The 16178-nt window shown below is 63.9% G+C and overlaps 2 protein-coding genes across 15 annotated transcripts in view; one reads left to right on the forward strand and one right to left on the reverse strand.

Annotated features, from left to right (window-relative positions):
• The first annotated feature begins 48 nt into the window (after positions 1 to 48).
• On the forward strand, positions 49 to 9626 carry FAM83H (family with sequence similarity 83 member H). 4 transcript variants are annotated; one of them, XM_061438083.1, is made up of 6 exons: positions 49 to 136; positions 725 to 1911; positions 3341 to 3802; positions 4648 to 4812; positions 4898 to 5022; positions 5225 to 9626. In XM_061438083.1, the coding sequence occupies exons 2-6, from the start codon at positions 1900 to 1902 to the stop codon at positions 8031 to 8033; spliced, it is 3573 nt and encodes a 1190-aa protein (XP_061294067.1). In that variant the 5' UTR covers positions 49 to 136; positions 725 to 1899; the 3' UTR covers positions 8034 to 9626. The 4 variants fall into 4 exon arrangements, with proteins under 4 accessions (XP_061294067.1, XP_061294068.1, XP_061294066.1 ...); XM_061438084.1 differs by lacking the exon at positions 725 to 1911 and having other exon boundaries at positions 55 to 136; XM_061438082.1 differs by lacking the exon at positions 49 to 136 and having other exon boundaries at positions 423 to 1911.
• Positions 9627 to 11046: 1420 nt separating this feature from the next.
• Positions 11047 to 16178, reverse strand: part of MAPK15 (mitogen-activated protein kinase 15) — a 28747-nt gene continuing 23615 nt past the window's right edge. For 2 of the 11 annotated variants that reach the window (XM_061438140.1, XM_061438135.1), the window contains exons 2-11: positions 15374 to 15472; positions 15089 to 15118; positions 14894 to 14984; positions 14309 to 14439; positions 14034 to 14197; positions 13697 to 13836; positions 12949 to 13006; positions 11789 to 12557; positions 11570 to 11698; positions 11047 to 11475 (exon numbers count right to left, since the gene is read on the reverse strand). In XM_061438140.1, coding sequence (XP_061294124.1) covers positions 11299 to 11475; positions 11570 to 11698; positions 11789 to 12557; positions 12949 to 13006; positions 13697 to 13836; positions 14034 to 14197; positions 14309 to 14439; positions 14894 to 14984; positions 15089 to 15118; positions 15374 to 15472 — 1788 coding nt within the window. In that variant the 3' untranslated portion in view covers positions 11047 to 11298. Of the gene's footprint in view, positions 11476 to 11569; positions 11699 to 11788; positions 12605 to 12948; positions 13007 to 13696; positions 13837 to 14033; positions 14198 to 14308; positions 14440 to 14893; positions 14985 to 15088; positions 15169 to 15373; positions 15473 to 16178 lie in introns of all 11 variants that reach the window. The other 9 variants (XM_061438142.1, XM_061438141.1, XM_061438146.1 and 6 more) reach the window with 9 other exon arrangements.

Genomic DNA, 16178 nt, shown 5'->3' on the forward strand with positions numbered 1-16178 from the left:
GGGCGGGCGCGTGAATCAGGCCGCGCGGCGGGCGGGCCGCGGCAGGGAGTGGCTGCCGGACCGACCGGACCGCGAAGCCGCTGGGCGGCGGTCGGCTCCTGCTGCCCTTGTCCCGAGACCCCGCGCACCTGGCCAGGTAGGGCCCCCTCCTCGGGCTCCGGCCGGGCGGGGCGCGCGGAGAGGGAGGCCGCGGCGGGGTGGGGCGGGGTCGGCACAGTCGGGCCCCCCCGGCGCGGCCTCACCTGGGCGGCCAACCCGCCCGCACCTGGGCTGCGTCGGCGCGACCCAGAGCGAGGCGGTGGGAGCGCGGCCGCGCGCGAGGGGGTCGGGCAGGGTCTGCCGGAGTTGGGGCCGAGGGGGCGCCACGGCCGCGTGTGCTGGTGCGATCGCGGGCGCCCTCGCTCGACGCCGGCCCGAGAGAAGCGAGTGGGAAGGGGCCCCGGGCCCAGATCGAGACAGCCCAGGCCGCCCCGCCTTGCTCCTACCCTCGTGGCCTCGCTGGAGTCTGGAGAGCGTGCCGGGCCTGGCCTAGACCCTTCCTGGGGGTGCACCTTCTAGGCCGCCGTGGACTGGGGGTGGCCCGCGTGACCAGAGCTCTGTATGGTTCCCTCCGTGGGGCGCACGGTTCCCTGGCGCCCAAGTCCCTGGACTGGATGGGTGGACGGGACTCTTGGCCCATGCAGCGTAACTTCCCGGAGTTCAGTCACCCCCTTTGGCCCTGCAGTGTGCACTGGAAAGCTGCAGCTCACCCACTTCCAGACCAGGAGCCGCCTCTGCGGGAATCCCAGGCCCGTCCTCCTCCTGCGGCCTAAAGCCCCTGCCTGCCTGGCACAGGGCCCGCCCACCTTGTGCCCCAGATCCGTCCCTCCGGATAAAACCCCAGGCCTGCCCGCGGGAAAGACTTCCGTTGGAGGTCCCAGGTTCTGGAGCCCACTAGAGCCCTGAGGGCCCTGCCTGGAGACTTTGTCGGCTCTGCCTGAGGTCAGAGGTCAGCAGCCAAAGAGCGGGATTCCTGCTGAGTCATCAGCCTGGGTGGGATAAGCGCCCTTCCCTCCCTTCAGGCCAGCGTTGGTAGGCATAGGTGGAGAGGCAGCTGTTGGGGATCCCATAGCTGGGAGTGGCCACTGCCGGGCCCACAGGTCAGGGGCATGTGGACCTGTGAAAGGAGACAGGCAGAGGCCTAAGGTGGTCAGGGGCCTGCGTGTGGCTTCATGCAACTGGGCAGGGCCCCCTTCACACTCCCTCAGGACGGGCCAATCCCCACCCTCGGATCCCCCACCCCCTCTGCATGCAGCCTGGATACTTGGAGTTGATTCCTTTCCCCAGTGAAGGAGGAGGGAAGGAGGTCCCTTCCAGTATGTCTCCCCGACGTGGCAAGCAGCACCCTCAAGGGTTGTCAGCTGGATAGCACCCCCTCCCCAGTCAGATACATTTCAAGATAACACACACCCTGTGGTCACACACAGGGTCAGGACCCTGGTGCAAACAGGCCCACACTACGTACCCTCATGTGGTCAGCCTGCATCTGGTCCTGGTACTGTGAGGACGCATGGCCACCCCATTTGTACCCAGATACGCCAGTGGGCGGTGCCCCCTCTTAGGCACAGCAGGTTTTCCTCAATCAGACCAAGTAGCCTCTCTGCTGGGTGTGACTGAATACACACGGGGGCGTCCCCCACCCCCACCTCCACGCCACTTCTCCCAGGAGGGCAGACAGGAAAGACTCCCCAAGTCATCCTGAGCCCCCCAACTGTCTCCAGTGGGCCACTGACGCCGTCCAGTCAGCGATGTCCAGCTGCACCTACAGGGGCTGGGGGCACTCTGCCTGTCGGCCCACATTCAGGAAGCCACAAGCCAGACAGGATCAGCTTCCTGCGACCCTCCTTCCAGATTAGGGAGATGAGCATCCAGGTATTTCAGGGGTCCTAGGGAGATGGGTCCTAGGAGCCAAATAAAAACCCCCACCTGGCCTTCCAGGACCCGTGTTCCCCCAGGCCAGGCTCCCATGCAGGCCCTTTGGAGGCAGGTGGGCTGGAGTGGAGCCAGTGGGGCGTGGCTGATGGTGTGAAGGGGGAGCAGTGAAGGTGGAGAGGCTCACCTGGAGCTGAGGACAAGTGAGCAGTGACCAGGAACTTGGAAGGTTACTGCTGCCCCACTGTCCCGGCTTGGCAGGGACAGGCCTCTAAGCTCCTGCCAGGATGTGAAGTTCAGGCCTGGGGAGGCGGAGGGGTGTGCCAGGGGTGCAGCCTAGGGAGGTGTCTAGGATGGTATGGTGGACGGGGCAGAGGGCTCCGAGGTCGGCAGGTGGGTTGTGGGGCTGCTTGTGAGGCCCTGCAGCACGGGTCCGGGGTGGCCAGGCTCTGTGCACTGAGGTCGCCTTGGGCTGTGTGTGCTATCTGGTCAACCCTGACAGCTGCACTCAAAAAAGCTTTTAATTAAATTTTTAAAGGGAACACTCCATTTACAGTTACTACAAAATATTGGCTGTATTCCCACATTGTCCAGTACATCCTTGAGCTTGTCTTACACTAAGTACTTTGCACCTCCTGCTCCCCCACATACACTGGTAACCACTGGTTTGTTCCCTATATGCATGAGTCTGTTTCTTTTTTGTTGTATTTTTTTTCTAGATTCCACATATATGATATTATACAGTATTTGGTTTTCTCTGACTTATTTCACCTAGTATAAGCCCTTCAAGTCCATCTATGTCGCTGCAAATCACAAATTGCATTCTTTCTTGCTGAGACAGCTGCATTGTACAGTGGAGGGAACAGGCCACAGACAGTGGTCCAGGGTCCTCCGGCTCTAGGGGCAGAGACACAGGCAGTGCCCCAGCTTGTCCAGTATGCACAGTGCCTGGGGCCATAAAAATGCATTCATGTCATAAAATCAGAAGAAAAAAGTAAATATATTAATACAGTCTATATTATATTTTCTTTATAACAACTGTCATATCATTTTTTTTAATGGAGGAAGGAGTCCACAAAGCAGAAGTGCCTTGGGCCACAGAGGCCATAAGGTAGCCCTGAGTCAGGCCCATGTGGAGCCAGAACCCCTGCCTGGAACCTGGGGCCCAGGGTGCCTCCTGGCCCCTGGTGAGAGGAGGGCCAGCCCCACCGCGAGAGCCACAAGAGACAACGGGCATGTGTTCTGATGTTCCACCAACTAGGGGGCATGCCAGAGTCTGGGAGTGCCCTGGAAGACCTCCAGGAGCGGGCTGACCTCCATAGCCCACCCAGGGTCACTGACAGCCGCTGCTATGATGTGTCCACATGTATGTGGAGGGGTGGGCCCAGAGCCCCTCCCCCTGTAAGGCATCTCCCTGCCCTTCCCCCAGGTCCCTGGCCCCAACATGGCCCGTCGCTCCCAGAGCTCCTCCCAGGGGGACAACCCACTGGCACCCGGGTACCTGCCCCCGCACTACAAAGAGTACTACCGCCTGGCCGTGGACGCGCTGGCTGAGGGCGGGCCAGAGGCATACAGCCGCTTCCTTGCATCGGAGGGGGCACCCGCCTTCCTGTGCCCCGAGGAGCTGGAGCACGTGAGCCGCCACCTGCGGCCGCCACAGCATGTTGCCCCCGAGCCCCCCGACGGCAGCCCCCCCAATTTGGACTTCGATGGCTCCTCCGGTACTTACTGGCCTGTGAACTCCGACCAGGCAGTGCCTGAACTCGACCTGGGGTGGCCCCTGACCTTTGGCTTCCAGGGCACTGAAGTCACCACACTGGTTCAGCCACCGCCACCTGACAGCCCCAGCATCAAGGATGAGGCTCGAAGGATGATCCGCTCTGCCCAGCAGGTGTGCGGTCCCAGGCTCCGTGGGCAGTGGGGAAGGGCAGCCTGCACTGGTCATTGAAGCACGAGTAGGAGTATGAGGGTGAAGGAGAAATACAAGCATGCCAGTTTAGGGGGCAAGGGTGGGGCCAGGACTGGCTGGTCAAGCTTCTCCAGCCCTCAAGCCGCAATGAGGGCTCCCTGGCAGACTTCTTCCAGGGTCGTCAGCGGTTTGGTTATCACAAGCTGCAGACTGCACAGGTTTGCCTACCCAGGGTCATGGCTGGTGCCCAGAAGCAAAGGGGTTCTGATGGTTGGGGCCCCTCCTTGCCTGGACTTAATGTTCAGAAAATTCTCTAGTCCTGCCCTTGACCTAACCCCCAACACCAAGCAGTTGGCAAATAGCAAAGGGAGCCTATTAAACCACAGACCTATGGCAGCAGCTCAGATGTAAAGACCCGTCTCTGCCCTCTGCCCCTTCGCCCCTCCTCCCCAGATGGCAACTCCTTCCCAGGTGCAGGAATGGAGCCTGGGGCTTTGCCTTGCCCCCTCCCCCATCCAGGGCTCTGCCCTGAGCTGAACACCCCCCTAGAGCTGAAGGACAGCCCTCCCTCAATAGGCTGCAGGCCCTGTGCCTGCCTAGGGCTCCATCATGGGCCATCAGTAACCCCACATCTCTAATGACGGGCTCCTTCTGACCCCTGTTCCATGACGGGGCCCTCCTCCCCTGCGATGGGCTAGTAGCTATTGTGGGCATTCAGCGATAATCTGTCCCTGCTCCCAGGGGGTGGGGAGGGCATGAAGGTATGGCTAGAGAATGGTGGGGACAGCAGAGGGTTCGGGCCTCTGTCCCTGCTTCACCCCCTGCAGGTGGTGGCCGTGGTGATGGACATGTTCACCGATGTGGATCTTCTCAGTGAAGTGCTGGAGGCTGCTGCGCGCCGCGTCCCAGTCTATATCCTCCTAGACGAGATGAATGCACAACACTTCCTGGACATGGCCGACAAGTGCCGAGTCAACCTGCACCACGTGGACGTGAGTGGCCGGAGGGCGGGAGGGGATGACCCGAAGGGGCGCGGTGAGGCCCCTCTGCAGAACCTTAACGCCTCTCCCGCCCCAGTTCCTGCGCGTGCGCACTGTGGCGGGCCCCACCTACTACTGCCGCACTGGGAAGTCCTTCAAGGGCCACGTAAAGGAGAAGTTCCTCCTGGTGGATTGTGCCGTGGTGATGAGTGGGAGCTACAGGTGCGCCTAGCCCCTTGCCTCCCCATTCGAGGGCCTCCTCTCCAGAAACCGTTCTGTAGCGCCCTAACCCTAACGCGCTCGGCCACGCCCCTTCCCCAGCCCCGTTGTCCGCCCCTCTCCCAACCGTGCCCCCGCCCCCACCCCACCCCCACCCCCGCGCTGGTCTCGCCCCTCCCTCTGACTGGCCCCACTCCCCTCCCAGCTTTATGTGGTCCTTCGAGAAGATCCACCGGAGTCTGGCGCACGTGTTCCAGGGCGAGCTGGTCTCCAGCTTCGATGAGGAATTCCGCATTCTCTTCGCACAGTCCGAACCGCTGGTACCCTCGGCCGGGGCGCTGGCTCGCATGGACACCTATGCCCTAGCTCCATACGCAGGGGCTGGGCCGCTCATGGGCAGCCAGATGCCCGGGGCTCCCACCCCCTTCTCCTTCCCCAAACGCGCTCACCTCCTGTTCCCACCACCTCGGGAAGAAGGCCTGGGCTTCCCCTCCTTCCTCGACCCCGACCGCCACTTCCTGTCGGCCTTTCGCCGAGAGGAGTCTTCGCGGATGCCCGGGGGCGCCCTGGAGCCGCACACGGGGCTGCGGCCGCTCTCACGACGGCTGGACGCAGAGGCCGGGCCAGGCGGGGAGCTCTCGGGCCCGCGGGGCTTCTTTCAGGCACGGCACCTAGAGATGGACGCCTTCAAGAGGTACAGCTATGCGGCCGCCGACGGTGCGGGCGCAGTGGAGAATCTCGCGGCCGCGCGGCAGGTATCACGGCAGACGTTCCTCAGCCACGGCGATGACCTCCGCTTCCAGACCAGCCACTTCCACCGCGACCAGCTCTACCAACAGCACTACCAGTGGGACCCGCAGCTCGCGCCAACGCGCCCACAAGGCCTGTTCGAGAAGCTGCGGGCCGGCCGCCCTGGCTTCCCAGACCACGACGAATTCATGCTGGGCACCGGGCCACGATTTCCAGAGCTCGGCCTGGACGGACACCAGCGGCTGGACTACGTGCCATCCAGTGCCTCACGGGAGGTGCGCCATGGCTCGGACCCCGCCTTCGGGCCCGGACCTCGCGGTCTGGAACCCGGCGGGGCCCCTCGCCCCAACCTGGGCCAGCGCTTCCCTTGCCAAGCGATGACGAGGCTAGGCCCAGAGATGGCGCCCGAGCCGGAGCCGGAGCACAGGGGTGGGCCTGAGGGGCGGGCCGGCCTGCGGCACTGGCGCCTCACCTCCTACCTGAGCGGCTGTCACAGCGAGGACGCTGGCGACGAGGGCCTGCCCACACCCATGGAGACGGAAGCCTATGACGATGACGTGCTGGTTTCTGGGGGTCGGGCGACTGCTGGGGACCTACTTCCCTCGGCCTTCCGTGTGCCCGCGCCCTTCCCAGGCAAAGGCCCAGCTCCGGGCTCTGGCAGCGGTGGCGGCGACGGCCCAGAGCGCGAGGGCCCGGAGGAGGTGGGCCTGGCCAAGCAGGACTCTTTCCGCTCACGCCTGAACCCGCTGATCCAGCGCAGCTCCCGGCTGCGCTCCTCGCTCATCTTTAGCGCATCGCAGGGCGAGGGCACGGGCGGACCCACTGGGGCCTCCACGGAGAAGGTGCAGCTGCTGCACAAGGAGCAGACGGTCAGCGAGATGCTGGGGCCCGGCAATGAAGCCGTGCGCTCTGCTGCCTCCACCAAGGTGGCTGAGCTCCTGGAGAAGTACAAGGGCCCCTCTCGAGACCCTGGCGGCGTGGGGACAGCGGTCACAGCCGCCAGCCATAGTAAGGCTGTCGTGTCCCAGGCGTGGAAGGAGGAGGTGTCTGCGCCCGGTGGCGGCAGTGGGAGCGAGCGCCGCAGCCTGGAGAGCTGCCTGCTGGACCTGCGTGAGTCCTTTGCACAGCAGCTGCACCAGGAGGCAGAGCGACAACCGGGAGCTGCCACTCTGGCCGCCACCCAGCTGCTGGACACGCTGGGCCGGGGCAGCAGTGGCACGGACCGGCTGCCCTCCCGCTTCCTGTCCACCCAGGGCCACTCCACCTCCCCGCAAGGGCGGGACAGCCCCCCACCAGAGGGGCCTGGGGGGCAGCAGTCTGAGCCAAAAGGGAGCCCCACCTTAGCCTACCCGGAGCGCAAGGGGAGCCCCACTCCTGGGTTTCCCACCCGCAGAGGCAGCCCCACCGCTGGATTTACTGAGCAGAAGGGGAGCCCCACTTCTGCCTACCCTGAGCGCAGGGGTAGCCCGGTGCCTCCTGTTCCAGAGCGCAGGGGCAGCCCTGTGCCCCCTGTGCCTGAGCGCAGGGGCAGCCTCACCCTTCCCTTCTCCGGGGAGTCTCCGAAGGCCGGGCCCACAGAGGAGGCAGTTGGTGGCCCCATGGAGGTCCTGCGCAAAGGCTCTGCGCGACTGCGGCAGCTGATGAGCCCCAAGGGTGAGCGGCGGGCAGATGATGAAGGCAGCTTTCCAACGCCGCAGGAGAACGGGCAGCCTGAGAGCCCCCAGTGGCCGTCCCTAGGCCGGGTTGACAGCACCGAGGCGGCTGCAGAGGAGCGGGGCCCGCGGGCACGCGTGGCTTCAGCCACAGCCAATGCCTTGTACAGCAGCAACCTGCGGGACGACACGAAAGCCATCCTGGAGCAGATCAGCGCCCACGGCCAGAAGCATCGTGGAGTCCCCGCCCTGGGCCCAACCCCGGCCCACAGCAGCCCAGAGCTGGGTCACTCGCCAGTGGCCGGCGGCCTGGCGCCTGACATGTCCGACAAGGACAAATGCTCGGCCATCTTCCGCTCGGACAGCCTGGGGACCCAAGGCCGGCTGAGCCGCACGCTGCCTGCCGGCGCAGAGGAACGCGACCGGCTCCTGCGCCGCATGGAGAGCATGCGCAAAGAGAAGCGCGTCTACAGCCGCTTTGAGGTCTTCTGCAAAAAGGAGGAGCCAGGGGCTCTCGGGGCCGCGGAGGGCCCTGCCGAGGAGGACGCCAGGGACAGCAAGGTGGGCAAGTTCATGCCCAAGATCCTGGGTACATTCAAAAGCAAGAAGTGAGTTACCTGGCCTTCCAGCCTAGGCCGAGGTGCCTGCATCACCGTTGGGCAGAACACTTGGCCCTCAGCCAAAGCCCAGGGACCCAGCTGAGCCAGCCAGAGTCTGCTCCACCTGAGGCTCAGCAGGCGGCCCTCCTGGCCTCGTGCCCCTGGGTCTCTCCTCCCTTAGAGCTTCAGCCCCAGCTGCCCACTGACTTACCACCCCAGCTCTGGGCCTGCACACCTCCGCCTCTGGACCCTTAGCTTCCCCTTCTGAGGCATCTGTCTCCCCCACCTCTCTGTGCCTTAGGCCCCCATACTCTGGGGTCCGTGTGTCTCAGGGCTTCCGTGTCTCAGGGGTCCCCTCTGCTCGTGGCCTGGCTGGGCTGCCCTTGTCCACTGCCTGGCAGTCCACTCCTCTCTAGGCCTCCCGTCTTCTCAGGGCCTGTTTCCACACCCGTGTTTGAGGTCTTAGGGCTCACTTCCTGCCCTTTCCCCAGCGCATCCCTCCTTCCCTCCCTCCTGGCCCCTTCCCTGGTCCCCGACCCTTCAGCGGGGGAGGGGCTGCCCTGGTGAGAACTGAACCAGGTGTGGCCGCCACTCCTGCAGGCCCCGGCCAGCACCCTGCAAGGGTGAGAACCCCTGGCTTTGTGGCACAACAAGCCCAATGGATGATGGGAGGCCCTGGCCTCACGAAGCATTCCTGACAGATGGCATGTTCACAGGTGCATCCGCAGTCACACCTCAGAAAGGGGCTGGATGTGGAGCCTTGTTCTGTGAGGGCAGAGGACGGTGTGCGATGGCCCCTGAGCCCCGGCACACTGCTCTGAGGGGTCTCGGTGCCCCTGACGTGGGACCTCTGCACCTCAGTCCCTCATCTAAGTGGTCCTTGCCCTGCAGGTGCCCAGCAGACCCAGACTCCACCCTCTTGTGCATCCTTTCCCCTTTGTCACCAGCCCCCCAAAAATCTGTCCGAGGTTCCCCATGTAGCTTTCTTGTATCTTTTTTTTTTTTTCATCTCCAGATAGTAACTGATCTGGAATGATTCATTTTGGCACCAAATGCTTCAAAAGCCGCCTCTGCCCTCACCATAGGTGCTGGTATTCTTAAATTGGTGTTTGTGCTATTTCTTTTTAAATAGTTTTTTTTTAAGTATAAGAAACCCTAATTGCTCTTTGGGGACTGCCGGGTATGGCCTCAGTCCTGACTGAGCCCCTGCACCCTGGTGGCCCACGGTCTCGTCACCAAAGCCACTGCCCAGGTGGGGTGACAGCAGAGACTTTGGTTCGAATGGAAAAGGCTGCTAGGGAGCTGGATGAGCCAGAGCGTCTCTGGTCCTCGATGTGCTTGCTGACACGTTTGGTTTGGCCTGGCCTGGTGTGCAGCTGTTCTGAGCAGACCGGGCTGGGCCTGTCACTGACGGACAGCCCTCGCAGAAAGTGGAGGTTCTGCCCAGGGAGAGTCCCAAGGCCCTCGGACCCTCCTGTCTGCGTCCTTCACATCATGCTCAATAAGACCTCACCTCAATGTGATTCTGCACATTTTGGTGTTAATAAAAAAACAACACGTGAAATATTCTGCCATGTTCCCAAATACATATAGATACCACCACCCAGTTATATTTTGCAGCCTTTAGCCCTATTAATGTCTCAGGTTTCTCTCTCGACACCACCATCCATCCCTGTGGGGTGGACTAAAGACCCCTCCCCATCTATACTGCCACCACCTCTACCCGCATCTTCTAACCACCACAAACCTCTTCCACCCCTCAGCCACTTACTGTGACAGGCCTCACTTCACCGGCCCTCTGTAGGCACAGCCAATTGGCACACCCCTGGTTGCCAAGCCCAGCAGACACTTCCTAACCTCGTCTCGAAGTTGCCATCAACCTGGGGCTGCCCTTGGCCAGGGTGCCAAGCAGCCATTTGTCTAGTTGTCTGGGCCTCCCAGACCCTCCAGTCTTGCAGCAGCACCTCTGCACTCAGGGCTGGACTTCTGGGGTGCCCTGCCCCTTTCCGGACAGTGGCATTCATTCCCCAGCCCTATCGGTCCCCCGTATTCATTGCTTGAGCTATATATACCTCAGGCTCTAAAAATGCAAAAAGCTGCCCCTTCAGGCAGCCCCATCTCATGACTAACTCACCTCCAAGCCAGAACCACGGCCCGTCCCTGGCCTTCCCCAAGCCCTGTTCTGCTTTCTGAGTCTCTCCGGTAGCTGCCAGGTCTGGGTCACCCCCTGCCCAGCTCTCCTTGATCCATACCTCGCCCTCCTCTGCAGCAACTGATGTCTCCCACAGTAGGGCGGAGCTGCCTGCTCCTGGCTGAAAAGCCCTTGGGCCAGGAACATCTCCAACCAGACACCGGAAAGTGGACTCCCTGTGTCCTGACCACTGCCCAGGGTGGGTGCAGTGTGAGGTGTGCATGGAACCAGGAGGTACCTCAGCGCCAGCTGGGACCCTGCCACTCCTCAGTCCCACACCCCCAGTCTGGGCTCACACTGGGCGCTTTGCCTCATAATACCAGAGGAGGAAGCCTTGAGCCCCACAAGACGTTCACAGCTGCTCTCTCCTTCCCCAGCCGAGGTCTAGAGACAAACCGAGCACCTGTCACCGTGTTGGTGGGGCGTGACTGACTGCAGTCAGGGGCACTGTCCCATGTTCTCCCCTTTCCTGCTGTGGCTCAGGGCCACAAGTGTGGTCACACAGTGGCTTGCAGCCCAGCAACAGATGCACTGAACAGGACCCTCGCCGGCAGGACCACCGTGGGGACCGCCTCATTCCTGCAGCACCCCCAGCTGGGACCTGAGGTGCTCAGGCACCAGGCAGGCCCTGGATGCTGTAGACAGAGGTGACCCCAAGGCAACCCCCAGGCAGCCTTAAGCTAGAGAGAAAGCGCTGGACATGAGCAGACAGGAGCCCAGATGACAGCATATGGCACCCTGGAGGCGTCTCAAGGGCTCTGTCCTCCAGAAGGGAAGAGGTTTGGTGCAGCCTCGCTGGCAGACCCTGGCTGAGGATGACAGATAGGCAGGCGGGTGGGGGACAGATAGAACTTTATTGGAGGAAGTGATGGAGGTTGGGGTGTGAACCTCAGCGAGTCCCCCAGAGAGGCCCAGACAAGCTCTGGGACTCAAATGTGGCCAGGAGAGGGTGCTCTGGGGAAACGCTAGGTGGAGAGCACCAGGGGCTTGGGCCCCGGAACTTGCCGGAGGAGGGGCAACCTAAGGACTGGGGGAGAGGCGCGGGGCTGGGCGCCGGGGAGGTCCGCTTGAAGACCCGCAGGGCGGCTCAGGCGCGAGGTCCCGGGAGGAGGGGCAGGCAGCCCAGCGCCGAGAGGCAGACGGTCCCGTAGGCTTGGGAGTAGCCCCCCAGCGTGGCCCGCGCGGCTCCCTGGGCCCCCTGTGCGGCCGAGGCCCCGAACATCCTCCGACCGGGCCGGGCCGCCCCGGGAGATCGAGGAGGAACCTGCACAGAGACCAGCATCGAGGACCGTGGAGGGAGCGCCCAGCGGAAGGGAAGGAAGGGGGCGGGGGGCGGGGAGCGGGGCGCATGGGCTCACCCGTGGCGCGCCGGGCGCGTTCGCACCGCGGCCCGGGTTCCGGTCACTCCGGATCAGTGCCCGGACGGCCACCTGGGCGGCGGCCTGCGAGGTCAAGGAGGGCGCCGCCTCCCTCACGCCGGGCTTCACCTGGGGAGGAGCGAGTGGCAGCGTCACCAGCGCCCTCGTAAAGAAGCAGCGGGAGCGGTCCTGCCCTGCCGCGCCCCCACCACGACCTACCCACGAGGATGACGTCGCCCCGCCGGGCCCCGCCCCTCTCCCAGGACCTCCTGGGGGCGGAGGCTGGTGCAGGGGGGCTGAGTTCTGCCTGGGAGGGTCCTGGGCTCCGCCGGGGGCGTCTGTGGGGTCGGGAGACCAAACCCCCGGGGTCAGGAGTCCGGCGCTGCTGGCGGTTGGTGGCCCCACACATCGGCCACCAGACCACGCACCGTGCACGGGGCCGAGGCCGGGGTTATTCCGAGGCCGGCGTCCGGAGTTCAACGCGGGCGAGCCCGAGGGCAGCTGGGCCTCCGGCTCGGGGGTCGGGGGGCCGCCCCCCAGGCCCGTCTCCTTCGAGAGGCGGCCGTGGCCCCTGCGCTCCAAGATCATCTGCGAGAGCGGAAGGGCGCTCAGAGGGCGGTGGGAGTGGGGGCGGGGTCGCTGCGCAGAGGAGGCCTGGGGCCCGAATGACGCGGGTGGCGTCTCGGAGCACCTGATGGAGGCGGCGGCGATACTCGGCGGCTGAGAGCTGGGCTCCTTCCTGCACCGGGAGCCGCACGTCCCCCCCCAGTGTCCACTCACGGGCCGGGCAGTGGAACCTGCGGGGAGCCAGCCAGGCGGGTGCTGGGGTGGTGGGGCCGGGCTGCCTCGGGAGAGCTGCTCGGAGCTTTGCAGCCCACCGCCACCCCCAGCCGCTACCTCTGCACGTAGGGGTGCTGCAGGGCCTGGGCTGCGCTGAGCCGCTTGTGCGGGGCAAACACCAGGAGTCTCGAGAGGAGGTCCAGGGCATCTGGAGGGGTGTCGGGGGGCAGGAGGGCATCTAGAGTCTGCCTGGGCCTGCGGGAGGCCAGCTCGTCAGGGTTTCCAGGGTCTGGCCCCCCGTCCACATCTATGCTCCTTGCTAGGGTTTCAACTTCCACCCGTCCCCCAGTTTCCTGCCCCCTGCATCACCCTCGGGCGCCGAGGAAGGTCGTCAGGCCCCTGATCTCTGAGGCCTGGGGTGGCTCCTGCCGCTCTCCCAGAGCCAGCGGGGCCCACCATGGGGTCTCCTCATTTCAGGCTGACCAACAGTTACCCAGTTCAGGACTGTGGTCAGGAGGGCAGGGCCCACGGAGCTGACACTCGCTGGCCCTGAAGGCTGCAGGGAGCACGCTGGGGCCCCCTGAAGCCCCCGCACTCACCGGGACCCCAGGTGCTGCAGAACTGAGATGTTGCAGCCAGAGCCGAGCGCCAGGAGGTCTGGGAGCAAGGGCAGAAGGCAGTGTACTCAGGAGTCAGGAAGGTGGGCGGCCACTGCTTCCGGCCTGTGCAGCAACCTCCTCTGCAGGGCCTTGGCCTCTGGCTCAAACCCCGAAACCAGGTCGCACACCACCCCTAGTGTGCCCACACGTGCACCTGTCCTCACACGCCTGCCTCCTCCACATGCCGCGTGCTCTCGCATGCACGCATGTACCCCCCACCTCCATGGGGAGCGCCTTGCCCCCTCCACCAGAGCAGACTGGGGAGAGAACAGGGCTCCCCACGCTGCCCTCACACCGCCGCCCCCCAGGGAGGAGGGACCACTGCGGGCTGCCCCTCAAGCCGCCTCCACCCATCGCTTCGCTAGCACCGTGTCCGGCCCCTGGCAGCACAGTGTGGAGCTGCCTGTCGCCCCTCCACAGAGCTCGTGCTGTTCCCTGCCCCCGCTGGACCCTTGATGGGCACTGCCTGACCCTCGTGGGCCCCGTGTCCCTGGCAGAAACCCCCAGCAGCCCTCCCCTGGGCCCACCCTGCACAGCTTGCCCCCTCCAGGCTTGCCAAGGCCTCTGGACCCTGCTCATCCCACCTCCCTGCCTTTCCCAGCCCCATCCCCTCCCCGCTGTCCTCCCATGCAGTCCTGATCCATCCCCCCACAGCTGTGTGCCAGCAGCTGCCTGCCCACACACTCACCCTCCTTGGATGGTGGCGGGATGGCCTCCAGGATGAGCTCCAGCTGGTGGAGGGTGGACGTGCCAGGGAACAAGGGCCGCCCCCGCAGCATCTCCCCCAGAATGCAGCCCAGACTCCACATGTCCACCCCAGGGGTGTACCTGGTGTGGGGGTGGGTGGGTGTGGAGCTGGAGGGGGCACTCCAGAGGCCGAGGCGCAGGTGGGAGGAGGGACTACGAGTGGGTTCTGGGACTCGAGGGACAAGAAGGCCAAGGGCCCTGGCTGGGCAGGGGGGCGCGGGGGCCCTGACCTTGCAGGGGGAGGTGGGGCGGGATGAGGGCAGGTTGCTTGCTGTTACCAGCTGGAAGACAGCAACACCTCTGGAGCCCGGTACCATCTCGTGGCCACATACTCCGTCAGGGCATGCCCCTCGGGGACCTCAGGGAGGCCACTGAGGGGGCGAGCCAGGCCAAAGTCACAGAGCTTCACCAAACAGCTGGCATCCAGGAGAACATTGGATGGCTGGGGGTGTAGAGGCAGGCTGTGGGCTGACCGGGCTGGGGCTCGAGGACCTGGTGCACTGCTGGAGCACTGGCTGGGCAGTGGAGCTCAGCAGACAGGTGTGGGTAGTACCTTCTGGTCCCGGTGGATGACCCGCCCTGAGTGAATGAACTTGGTGGCCCGCAGCAGCTGGTAGAAGATGTAGCGTTTGTGGGTGTCCTTTAGCAGCGTGCCCTTGCAGATGACAGCATTCAGGTCGGTATCTGGGGAGGCCTGCGGGTCAGTCTGGCGGGACTGGGGAGGGTGGGCCAGGCGAGCCCACTCTGCACCCCCACGGGGACTCCTAAGCCCCCACAGACCCAGGCCTCGCCGGCACATGCTGGGCACAAGCACTGCCCGGGAGCCCCTGCCCGCCTCTCAAGCCTGCCCACCGTCTTTGTCAGCACAGCAAACAAAGTTTGTGGAATTGTTTTTATACTTTATTTCATGCTCCCTTTGTTTTATCAAATGAGCAGGAAAAAAGGACACATAGCTGCAAAACCTCACAGAGGCGGGGGTCAAGGTATTCGCCACCAGGCCTTGGGGGCTGACACTCTCCAGCTCCAAGGGACTCTGCTCACGCTGAGCGCACTGGCCACTGCGGGAAACACTGGGCGGGCAGGGGCGGTCCTGGGCCTGGACAAAGGGGGACTGGGGTCTGCGGGAGGCTTCACTCACCCATAGACTCAAACACCAGGTAAATGTCCCTGTCGTTCTCTGCCGGGATCACATCCAGGAGGCGGACGATGTTGGGATGGTCCCCAAATTCCTGGGGAAAGAGCAGGGGGCTGTGCCCTGGGGGCCAGGGGCCAGGCTTCCCCTTCTTTGGAGAAACAGCACCTGGAGCAGCAGGTAGATGGCCTGGCCACTCACCTGGAGAAGCATGATTTCCCGGAACGTCCTCTGGAAGGAGACAGAAACATGAGTGTGGGTGTGGAGGAAGAAGAAAGGCCCTGTCCGGAGAGGATGCGAAAGGACAGACGCTCAGTGCCCGCACGCCTGCTGGACCCTGGGTTTGCAGGGGGCGGTGCTCTGAAAATTGCAGAAACCTGCTGTGATTGGGTTCCCAGTTGTACCTTTCCGACACAAGGCCGCGGGGGGCCACCCCCCAGCCCTGCCTCATCCTTTCCCACACTGCTCGCTTCCCTACTCACTTACCTGGGCATCTGTCTTATCCTTGAAGGCATCAAAGATTTTCTTGATGGCCACGACCTCGCCAGTCCTCCGATCCACCGCCTTCCACACAATGCCATAGGCCTGAGGAGGACGGTGGTCAGCCTGCAGGGCACAGAGCCCCGCCAGGGTGCCTCCTGCAGACACGAGCCTCCTCCTTCCCACTCTGCTTCCAGAGAGGGGAAGCCCCCAAAGTTGCAGGCCTTCAGAGGAGGCTGATGGGAAGCAATGGGGGTTAGAGGCAAGAGAGGGGGCCTCTGGGGAGGCCCCAGGGGGATGTGGGGTAGCAGGTCCTGACTGTGGAACGGGAGGGAGTTTCTGGGTGGGTCCCTTCTCTGACAGACTTTCACCTTTGCAGGCATCCTGATCCCACTCTCGGGTACCCCATCCAGCCTGTCCGCAGATCCTGTTGGCTCCAACTCCAGAATTCATCAGAATCTGAAGACTTCCTCTCCCCTCTGCCCCTCCATCCTGGTCCGAGCCTCTCCCACCTCCAGCCCTATCACTGCCCTGACCTCTTAAATTCTCTCCCCCACCCACTCCCACAGAGCATCCTCAGCCGAGCGGGCAGCCTGGCCTTGTAAAGTGGTACCAAAGGCTGCTCCTCTCCCCGTGTCACTCACAGCAGGAGCTGAAGTCCTTGCAGTTCCCCAAATCCCCATGTTCCCAGACCGTCCCCCTAGTCTCCTGTCCAGTTACATCAGCTCTGCTCCCTCCCACCAGCTCAGCATGTCCTTGCCCCAGGGCTTCTGCATGACTGCTCACACTATCTGCAACTCTCTCTGCTCCG

The sequence above is a fragment of the Bos javanicus genome, chromosome 14 (genome assembly GCF_032452875.1).
Source record: "Bos javanicus breed banteng chromosome 14, ARS-OSU_banteng_1.0, whole genome shotgun sequence".
Taxonomy (NCBI): Eukaryota; Metazoa; Chordata; class Mammalia; order Artiodactyla; family Bovidae; genus Bos; species Bos javanicus.